Source organism: Daktulosphaira vitifoliae, unplaced genomic scaffold (assembly GCF_025091365.1).
Source record: "Daktulosphaira vitifoliae isolate Bord-2020 unplaced genomic scaffold, ASM2509136v1 Scaffold_2, whole genome shotgun sequence".
In the NCBI taxonomy this organism is placed as follows: Eukaryota; Metazoa; Arthropoda; class Insecta; order Hemiptera; family Phylloxeridae; genus Daktulosphaira; species Daktulosphaira vitifoliae.
Window position 1 is genome coordinate 24824677 of NW_026099573.1, and position 11975 is coordinate 24836651.

Consider the following 11975-nt stretch of genomic DNA (forward strand, 5'->3'; position numbering starts at 1 on the left):
CACAATTTCATACTAAATTTAAAAACTATAATTAGTATTTATTCATATATTATATTTTAAAATCAAAGAACTACTAATCAGGATATAATTAAAGAAATAAGAGTTCATGTTGCTTTTAAAATATTTCACCAATTTCTCTAAAGGAAACACTATCTACAGATTTGCATCGAAGCGTTTCTTATGATAGTGATTTTAATCACTGTCAGATATCATCTATACTTGTCCCATCTATGCCTCGTCCACACTGTGCCTCGACCCCACTGTGCTACCGTTTTTTTAATAACCTCTTAAAAATATTTACTGTTTAATAAAAGTAAAGACTGAGTTTAAGATTAAAAAAACAAATACAGCAATCACAAAACTTAAGTTGGCATATCAAAACTCAAAAAGTAAATCTTGAAGTAAAATATTAATTTAATAAAATAAAATAAATTTTTTTATTTTACTAAAATATTGTAAATTATTGAAAATCAGTGGCGTGCCCAGAGGGGCGAGGTGAGGGGTCATATCCCTCCTCATCGCGTTTTTTTTTTCTAGCATCGAGTACCTAACAGCAATAATTGAATAAAGTTGTAACTATTACATTGTATATTTGTATAACAATAATACATCATATTATACAAAACACAAAATATTAATAAATATTTTAATGAGGCTTGACCTCTAAAGCCCCCTTATTAGTCTTTTTCTAATTCTTTCGCCCTCATTAAATATATTTAGTTGTATTAATAACTATTAGTTATGACATCCCTCCCCATTTAAAATTCATGGGCACGCCACTGTTGAAAATAATAAAATAAATGTTATTAATTTACAATAATTATTTAATTTTTAATTGTCCACTATACATACGTGTAAATGTATTTATTTTAAATTCATAAATAAATCATTTAATCATTCTAATTAATAATTAATTAAAATTATTAAACTTAAACTATTAAATTTTATTGAGAATTATATAATTCTTAAATGACTAATTAATGTTAATCCAAATTTAAATTATTAATTAATTTGTAGTGTCATTTATATTATTAGATTCTATATCTTTTCTTATTGGTAAACTGAGTAAATCATTAAATGTGAGTGATAATTGTACCAACGGTGGATTGTGAATTGGATTTTTGGTCCACATCATCCAGACTTTTTTATTTAAGTCAAAAACACCTAATATAATTTTAAAAAAAAATTTATTTCTTAATACTTATAATGATAATTTTTTGTGTTTGGGTAAAGAGTATTAAGTTTAAATACTTAGTTTACAGAAATTAAAAATTAAATTTATTTGTATTATAATAATTCTAAGTTTTTAAAATTTTTAAAGACTGACTTTGTATTATGATTAGTTTTCGGAAATTCTTAATTTGATGAACTTTTAATAAAAACTAGTTTTTCAATTTTCAAGACTTAATACCCTTTACATGGGAATTATTTTTTATAGGCATAATTTACAAATTATTTAAAAAGAAAATTTGTAAATTTTAAATCCAACAAATTTTTCTTACCCAAGTGAATTGTTTTCACCAATTCATCGGGAATATTTCTAAAAATGCTACTCTTGCCATCATCTTCATTTCCTAGCACATTAAGTACATCGTTCAAACTAGATACAGTATTGTTTTCAGTTAGCTGCTTATAACGTTCTTCCCTTTTAACACTGCTACCATAAGAGAGTTCATCATCACTTTCTGAGTACTTCAAATGAAGAAACCTAAACATTTATATTTAAATTATATATTTGTTTCGTCTGCATTATCTTATTTAACTTAAAATATTAATAAATTTATTTATTACAATTTTTGCATTCGTCAAAGTTATAATGAAAACTTTTTATATTCTTAGCACACCTGTTAGCATGAAAAGAATTGGTTCCAAAACTAAAGTCAGCAGTGAACACCTCCGATTGAAATTTATTACTATTTGGGGAAACTTCAATTGAGTGAAATATACGAGATTCTTTCGGTACGTTTAAGAACGCTAAATTTACATGGAATGCATCTGCCGTACCTACTCCTTCATTGGTTAATATTTCAATAATTTCAGTCATATTAGCCCTGGATGACAATAAAGCTCTGGTGATAAACTCTCGAGCTAAAAAAAACCACGTAATAATGTTATAATACTTATTTATAGACATATTTATAAATAAAAACACTCACGTATGCGACCTCTAAGAGGTTTTGTTACAAAAATAGTGTTGATAGAAAACACTACGCCATGGTAGTTATATCCACTTGCATATCCAGGTAAGTGTCCTGCATAAGCTAGCGCCTCAAATTTTTCTTCCCTAGCCTTGAAAACACCTCCTGATTCATATTTGTTGGGTATTATATGTGCAGCTATAATATAATAATTGTCCTCCGTTGAAGCCAATGCGTCTTCAGTGTGTCCCAAGAACTGAATACAGAATATTTGATTTAAATTACTTCAAATGTTTTACCATACTGAATTTATATATTTACTTGACCATTTGGCTGGTTTACTAAAAGTGAACTACATCCAACAGGTCCCCTATCAATGTGTTCTTTATTGATGTTCATCGGTAATGTGTCGTCCAAAGCCATTAAGAAAAGCTAAAATAGATTCTGTTGTTATTAATTAATATTAAAGATCCATTTTTATAAAATATATATTTAGAAAAAAACAGTACCTCTTCAAAAGAAACTTTTGCACCATCAGCCACTCCTTGCAATTCAGTAACATACTGCGGAAAATATTTTTCTGTTGCTTTTAAGCTTTCCTCATATATAATACGGCCTTCAGGTTTCTCCAACAATTTTAAATAATCATGTAGTGGGCTGTATATTTTTAAAAAATCTTTTATCATTTGACCATAAGTACGTCCCTAAAAGTACATATCAACTATTTTTAGTATAAATGTTTAAAATAAAACTTCACTTGATATTTTAAATGTCAAGTTAAAACTGCCTAATTATTTTAAAGGCATATCAAATAAAAAGGTTTAAAATATAATTAAGTATAAAAAAAATTAAATTTAAAAAAGTTGTCTAATGAACAGCTTGGGAAAAATCTATCATTATTTTCCTTTTGAGTTCTCGTCTACTTAAAAAATAACCTTACTCAAAAAAAGTTTCCATCAAACTTTCTGAGCTTATTCAAATTAAAGGTATTTTAGATTGCAAATTTTAAAAATTTATTTAGTTCATTCATCATTCAATAATTCAAATAATTATGAAATTCTACTCAAATTTTGAAAGTCACTCCAAAAACTAATATTAAAAAAGTGTTTAGTTTTTAAAAATAAACTAAATTTCATTTAGTATGTGTTTAGTTTCGAAGTGAAACTTAGATAGCATTTATTTTATTATGATCTGTTTTTTTTTTCTGTAATGAAAAACCTTAGTTATTACAACACTAATTTTGTTTATATATACACTAAAAGAAACCGATTTTAATATTATTGGATCTATCGGCATCAAAAATTAGAAAGAAACCCCTCAGTTTGAGAAATTAAAAAAATATTTCAAATTAACACTACCATAAAAAATAACATTTTCAATACTTTTTTTCTGCATAGTAAAACTGCTATAATTCTTTTTTTCAACATTGATTTTAATGAAACATAAATAAAGTATTTTAGAAACAATAATATTTTACTTGGTTTTAAAGACAAAAATCGCAAAGTTTCAATTTTTTAAATAAAAACAAAAAATTCTTAACTACAAAACCATTTTTATGATATTTTTAACATTTTCCTATATTTTAAAACTGCAGAAACTTTTTTTGAAAACATTGACCCTAGTGAAATTTAAAAAAATAAAATAGAAACATTAAGCTTTCTTTTGTAGTTTACTATAAATTAATTGAAAAACCTAAATATGAGAAGAGTTTAAAAGGGTTGCTCTTACGCATTTAAAATAATTTTTTTCAACTCAATTTTCGGAAATGTTGTGGAACACTATACTTTAATCCTATATCAAAATAAACTATCTGAAGTGTTCATAACATAAAAAAAAGTGGTCCCAGCGATTAATTCTACTATCAGACATCGGAAATTTAACTTTATTTAAAAAAAAAATACTGGTAAAGGAACAATTTTTTTTTGCTGAATTATTCTCAAAATTAATGCTTAAGTAAATACTTTTAACAATAAAAAAAATAATATTTTAATAATGTTATGAATTATAGGTGTTCTCGTGGGGGGAACTCCTTTCATACGATAAAAATTAATCTATGATAAAATATGCTTTAGAACAGATAAAAAAATGTATATTTTTTTTATTTATTACTAAAATACATGTCTTAAGAGGATAATTCGTCGATATGACGCTGATGACTTTAATAAGATACATTATAAGACAAATTGTTGAGTAAAATTGGTACACTTTACTACAAGAAGTTAATTAATTAAAAACAAAATTTACTGCAAAATAAAATCAACTGCTTTTCAACTATTTACGCATCAAAGGTAATAAATTATATAGTGTTTAATAAGTAAGGAAACGGTTTTCTATTGTTCTCATTGTCTAAAACAATTGACTTGTTAACTTACTTACTGAACACTTTATATATTATAATTAATATTCTTATACAACTTAAGACCTTAAATACTTTCATAAATATTATGAACAATTTTTAAGTAATGGGATTTTCCATTTTTTGTATTAAACAAGTTTTTAAATAAATTACAAGTCATAATACAAAGAAACGTAAAAAATTAGCCTAAGAACAATATATATGTATATGTTATCATAATTGAGATAATTTGGCAAACTATGATATAGCAATTATCTCAATAGCGATAACTAGTTTGTAACCAAGAATTAAATCATGTGATTATTTATTGAAATATTTATCAACACAACAGGAAAACCAGCTATTATTTTTCCATATAGTTTTCAATTTTTACTACAATTTTTATTGTTTATAATTAAATTACGATATAAAAATCGGTTTACCTTCAAAACAGTGAAAATAAAATCGAATGACTTTAATACAGTGAAGAAAATAACAACGAATTAATATATAGCAAATGCATTTAAAAAAACAGCAAAATGAGTCGTTAAATTTTAATTTTAATGTTGTAAGCTTAATTTATATGCAATCATTATTTATCATGATAATTATACAATAACTTAATGTTAAATATTTTACATCGTGATAACATTTAATTCTTCTCAAATAAAAAAACATTTTAAATTTTCATAATATAAAAAACAAAACATTTATACTTTTTAACTTTGAATTTATAAAATTAGTATGCACAATACAATATTAATACTAAAATATTTTGGGCAAAAACAACTCAAATTTATTGTTTGTGGAATATAAAAACAAATTTGTATAAACCCATTAGGTTCGTTTATATTATAACCATTTTGTCAAAATATTTTCTTAATTTTATTTATAAATATCAAATTTATTTGAGTTGAAAATTTATTATTATCATTATATAGTGTTCAGTAAGTAAGGAAACAGGCTCTATGTGTCTCGTTGTTTGTAACATTTTACCTGTTTCCTTACCTACTGAACATTTTGTATAACTATCTGAGTCATTTTTTGTTAGTTCAAAACACACGACACTTAGAAAAACAATAATTACGTTAATGAATTATTTATACTATTTTATGTCATTATGATTTTCCTCTTAAAAAAAATACTAATAAGTTCATTAGGTATGATTATTTTTACACTTACCACGCTATACCCAACTTCATAGTGGCTTCCACTGACATAATGGACAGGTATTGATACTCTCTTTGGAATTGTATGGCTCTTATTATTATAATTCTCTAAAACCATTTTAAAATAAAATAAAATATAAGTTGAACTGAAGAAAAATTACTGTTAAATAAAATGAATGCTTTACATTCCTTTCTCTAACAATTTATGAATGACAATAAATTTTAAGTTTAACCACACAACGTTGTAATCAAAGCTTTGCAGTGACACAATGAAACCATACTAATAACCAAATCTAATTAGACACAATTGTATTGCTTGAAAACTTATTCATTTTTTACTATTTATTTTCGGTTAAAACAAAAGGTGAAATTGATTAAACTAATTAAGATAAAATTAACAATTATTTAAATGCATATTAACTGAACTTTTTAACAAGTACTGATAAAAAAAAATCGATATAAATAATGATGAAACGGTATATTTAACAATAAATTATTTACATTTTATATACTACAGTTTTCATTTTATATTTAAATAACTTTTAAAAACTGTACGAAACACTGCAAAATATTTATTGATTTAAACATTTACCGATTTTGAAATATTTTGAATATTAAAATCAACATAGGTTTTTTCTTGGTATTATATTATTAAAAAGAGACTTTTATTAGTTGTAAATTAAGTAAAATTAAAATTAAATTTCTCTTTACTCTAACTTTGATTATACTGGGATCGTATACAGAAAAAAAAAAGAAAACAAAAGATATGATTATAATATATAATACGAAAATGTGATAGGATATTCTTTAAACAAAAGTAAAATTTTAATATAATTTTACCATATTGAATGTAAACATTTTAACCCCAACCAAAATTGGAGTTTTAAGTGAATTTTTATCTTAAAAATTAACTAAATTAATAAATCTCTCATGTATATAATTATTGTTTAAATTAGTAAGAATTTATGTTTCTTCAAAAGTACAACATGAATTACATTAAAAATAATTTAAGCAAAAATATTTAAATATATTTTAATTTTGTAAAAACACGAATAATAACGAGACTTACAAATAAATTTTAATAGTAATGCAGTATTAACATGGTAATATTCAAATTCTTTAAATTACGATATAAAATAAATCCTTTTCCACATAATACTAAAAATTAAATATGTATTTACCTGTTTAATATTAATAACTAGTCAAAATAATTATTAATATATTAATGTTACATGTTATTAAATAAGTTAAATTTTGCACATTACTTGATTAAGATTTTTATGTACCAACATCTAATTAGAGTTTAGAACAAATTTTATTACGTCAAAATAATACAATTTAAATTGAGTTACTTTGGTATAATACATTATAAACAAATTTTAAAGCAATTGAACTCCTATGAGCACCTTAATATTTAATCTGACTATGATTGGCGTGGTAATAAAACATTCTTTATATAAATTTAAACATTTAATAAGAAATCTTCCTATGAAATACAAACAAAACATAGTTACCTTTATTTTCTGGAAAGTTTATCGATTTAGCTTCAATTAAGTTTTTAAAAGATAAAAAAATAAGTGATGCTATTAAAGGAACACGAAGAGTACTTATTATCATCATAATAATTAATCAAACTGGAACAATTAGTTTAAAAATATATTTTTGAGTAGACTGAAAATATTAAGAAATGTGTTGACCGTCACAATAAAACGTGTTCTTGAAAAAAAACGCTATTGCTTCTTGAATTTCATGATGACTGAGACATAAGGTAAAATTATTTTTATAACGACTCCCAGAAGGTCTGTTTCTCCGTGGAAAGGGAAAATATATAGAATGACTCTTTTAACATTAGTAACTCAGTTTTTCTTAAAATATAAATTATGTTAAAAAATTATTTTTGGTATTTTTACTTATTATATATTTTTTGTATACCAATTATTAAGTTTTTTTAAATTTATTTCTCTTACTTTATTAGGGCGACACTTTTTTAGCTTCGATGCGAAGCTGAGAAAGTATTAATTTTATTATAATGTGTCTTTTTTTTGGTCTCTGTTACAACTTTTTCTCAGCTCCCACCGAACCGATTTCTTTTAACGATACCTCAAAAGACCATAAAAGAAACACGGTGAAAATGGCTACCAAATGCTATTTTTGTGTAAAAATTCTCGATTTTATTTTTTACATTTTTAACTTTAAAATGCTATAACTTTTTAAAAAATGTATGGATCAATACAATTTTTTCATTAGAAGTAGTATTTATAACCCTCTTTCATTCGACATACCTTTTTTTTTAAATAAAACTATTTCCCTTTATATATTTATTCATTTATTACACTTATAAATCATAAAACTTGTAATCAGGGTATAAATAAGGAAATCATGTAGCTTTTGGAATAATCCACTAATTTTTTAAAATTAAACACTATCTAAAGATTTGCATCGAAGTGTTTATGATAGTGATTTTAATCACTGTCAGATATCATTATACTAACCCAACTATGCCACATCCTCACTGTGCTGGGTATTTTTTTCATTGGTTACATACATAATTAACTAGATTTTTAAAAAAAATTACTGATTGATAACAACATTTGACCCATTATTTGGAAGTTATAACTATTTTTAAATTTAAAGTAAGGGTGAAGTGATTTATTCGTTTATTATATAAATGATTAAAATAAGTAGAACTACAGGTAGCTAATTGTAAGGGTTATATTATTATTCGACATTTATATTTTTTGTTATATATATTATAACACAAAAAATGTGTCGTATGGTTTTACATACATTATAACTGTTATTTTATTTTTTATTAAATGAAATGGGAAAAAATTTCTATTTTTAACCAATTTTATGTGAGATTTATTATTGCATTGTCTAAATATACAAAAGCACCATAATTCTATTAGACCGTAAGCTGTATAAATAACCAGTGATTTTAAAAAAGTGAATACTTATACATACGTTTGTTATATGTTTTATTCTTAGAAATGATAACCGAATGAGTTATTTACCATTAACCATTTCTTATTTTTTTATGTTAGCTAATATTACAAATATTTCTGAATGATTAATTGAATTTTTTATTTAAATTTAATATATAAGATATTTAGTAAATAAGGAAATAGGTTTCTATTGTTCTCATTGTTTATAACAATAAATTTGTTTCCATATACTTTTATATCTTTTGTAATTATAATAAATATGTTTCTATAGGGTGGACATTAGAAATAATTTTTTTTACGGCACACCTAAATTTGCTTGAACACTTAAAAAAAATAAGTTGTATGAAATTTTAGACCATTATGAAAATTTTAACCTGTGCTCTTAAGCCTTTAAATTTAATTGAACAATCGATTTTTGAAAAAAAATATTTATTTATTGGTCGACATTTATGTTGTTGCCTTCAAAAAAGTTCCCATTAGATATTATTCACTTGTGGCAACGCTTCTTCCAACCCTCGAAACATTTCTCAAACTAGATCTTTGGGATTCACAAACAAACAATCAAGTGTGAGCAGGTGCATTATCGTGGTGCAAAAGCCATGAATTTTTTTGCTACAAATCTGGGCGTATTTTTCAGATTGCTTCACACGAACTGCGTTAAACTTGTACGTAGAGGTTGCCGTTTGACCTTGTGGCAAGAATTTATCATGTACTATGCCATTAAAATTGAAGGAAACAGTGACATATAAGTTATGTTACATAACCCTCACGTTCGATGGCACTTGTCCAATATTTTCCGATCTTGGCAATCCCTAAAATGAAGGCATTTGGATGATTGATATAATTTTTAAGATCACACAGATCCTTGGTTAACATTAATTTCTTTAAACCTACATTAAATTAAAGCTAATACAATGTATTTTAAGATGAAAAAAGAAAGTTAATATGAAATCTTAATTTCTTGGAGTTGGCGGGTATTAAAGCCAAAATTATACAAGTTTCATTAAAAATAGTTGATTTTGAAGTGTTTTTTGCATAACAAGGAAACATTTATATTGTTTTAAACTAAATCTAATAATAACTTATTTAATGAATTATATGATTATAAAAAGAGAAACATTATAACAACTTGCCCTTATTATAATAATAATCGTTTTAAAGACAAGTTACTCTACTTGCTTTTAAGAACGATAATTATGTAATATTTGGTAGATATTAAAATGTTTTTTTTCTTACGAAAAATATTTTTAGATATCAATCAATATTAATCTAAAAAATGTATTAATCTCACTATGCTAGGTTCCATCTGTAATTGACTTTTTTACTTTTTTAATCCAGTATTTATAAAAATTATTTATTCATTAATATTCAAGTTAACATTAATACTTGTTACCATAATTATTTACGTAGGGGAAAAAATTTTGTTGTAACCTATGGATAACTTCACTAACTGAGAGAAGTGTTGAATATTCTTTTAAAGATAATGTTAGTCATGGAAATAATTAAGGAATTAAATTTATGTACAACACAAAGGAACATTAATTGAGAATGGTAAATGTATGAATCTGAGATATGTCAAGCACTATGTCGAAATCAATATTAATAATAAATAATACATAATATAACGTGTAACAACTACGAAAAATAAAAAAAAGACGCTAATTCTATGCTATCAATTATATCCAATCAGATAACCAGCGACCTTGTATGTAGACAAAATTATAAATGGTCTAACAAAATTCAAAACGTTGAATTCAGTTAATACAATTTAAAAAACAGCGCTCTCTATCCAACAACTTAAGATTGAAAAATCAAGGTAATGATTTATTGAATATTTTAAAATATATACTAGGTGCAATATTTTTCTTTTGTGCCATTTGATTGTAAAAATAAGTAATTCAAATACAAAATTTTATTTACGTATGGATGTAATTTTATTGTATTAATGTAATAAATTTGAAAAATTGTGGTAATTACTTTAAAAAGTAGTCAAAATAAGAAATACAATTTTTAGGACTAAAATTTATTATAATAATGTAGATAAATAAGATGAAAGCCATAGTTTTTCAGAATTTCCCAATTAGAAAACACTTTAAATATTGACTATAGTATTTATACCTCATTACATTAAGTGTTCGTACAACTAATCTTAAAGTAGATTGTTAATTATCAATTAACTTTGTAGTAACTTTTATATGAGTTCATTTATATAATCTAAAAGCATAAAACTTATTAAAATCGTTTTTTCAATATTATATAACTGAATTTTATAAAAAAGAAATAAGAGAAACTTATACGATAATGAGCAATTTTTTATTCATTAAAATATTCCAAAAAAATTAGAAACCTTTGAAAATAGCATATTTTATATTTTAACAATGTATGAATATGATAAAATTTTAAAGGAAAATCAGTTCACAACGAAATATTGATACGTTATACAAAAACTATGTTCTTTTTATCTATGATTTTTATTTGTAAATCCAACCAAAACCTAAGTATGAGACATTATAACATAATAAAAAGTAATAACATTTTTCTTTCCAACCTTATAAATTTTACAGAAAATCTGCATCTTTTAAATTAGTAGAATAAACTTTATGATTTACAAAAGAAAACCTTTTAACAACTTTATTTAACGAGATATTTGGCTTCAAAGTTAAAAGGATGATTTCGGCTCTTTCCTAATTCTCTGACTAGAGCACTTAAAAACAACATAACTCTTTATAGTCGAGTGCCACTTAAGAGGCAATTTCTAGATCCGTAAACACTTATTTAAGATAAAAATGGCAGACTTAAAGATGTCTACTTCTGCCTGCAAAATCACTTTTAAGTTTAACTGTCTAATATATTTTGTTTGATTTTATGAATACAGAGTGATTATTCTATCATAGATCACTCAACTACTAACAGGATTAAAATAATTTTGAAAACAATTTTTTTGGTTACCTTTAGTTATATGTTATTCTAGAATTATTAGTTTTGAAATACTTATAAATATAAGCTTATCCCTTTTTGCTTGTAAAGGTGTCAACTTTGTTTTTTCAAATGGGAACACATATTTTGAATTTAATAAAATGTTTAAGGTTTTATTTTAATGGTAAATAACATTTGAATTTAATATACAACTTTATTTGTTGATTAAATAAAAAACTTTTATGTTTCAATTTTTTGAGTTAATACACGAGGGATTACAAATACAGTAGCTAATTGTTTTTTATGACGTTATACGCATATACGCAGTGTTTAGTGGCAATAGATATGATTACTGTATTGCCAGTTGGTATATTTACAAACTCATAATAATAGCCTCACTACCATAATTTAATCACATCTATTGATAAAGTCATAACTGATAATAAGTACTGCGTATTTGCGTATAACGACG

General features: G+C 24.2%; 1 protein-coding gene across 1 annotated transcript; it reads right to left on the reverse strand.

Annotated features, from left to right (window-relative positions):
- Window positions 1-271: 271 nt before the first annotated feature.
- LOC126897677 (uncharacterized) lies at window positions 272-7386 on the reverse strand. Its single transcript, XM_050671453.1, has 8 exons — window positions 7157-7386; window positions 5656-5750; window positions 2648-2842; window positions 2460-2570; window positions 2157-2394; window positions 1845-2088; window positions 1503-1708; window positions 272-1164 (listed from the first exon to the last, which is right to left on the reverse strand). The coding sequence occupies exons 1-8, from the start codon at window positions 7260-7262 to the stop codon at window positions 1007-1009; spliced, it is 1353 nt and encodes a 450-aa protein (XP_050527410.1). The 5' UTR covers window positions 7263-7386; the 3' UTR covers window positions 272-1006.
- Between the last annotated feature and the right edge of the window lie 4589 nt (window positions 7387-11975).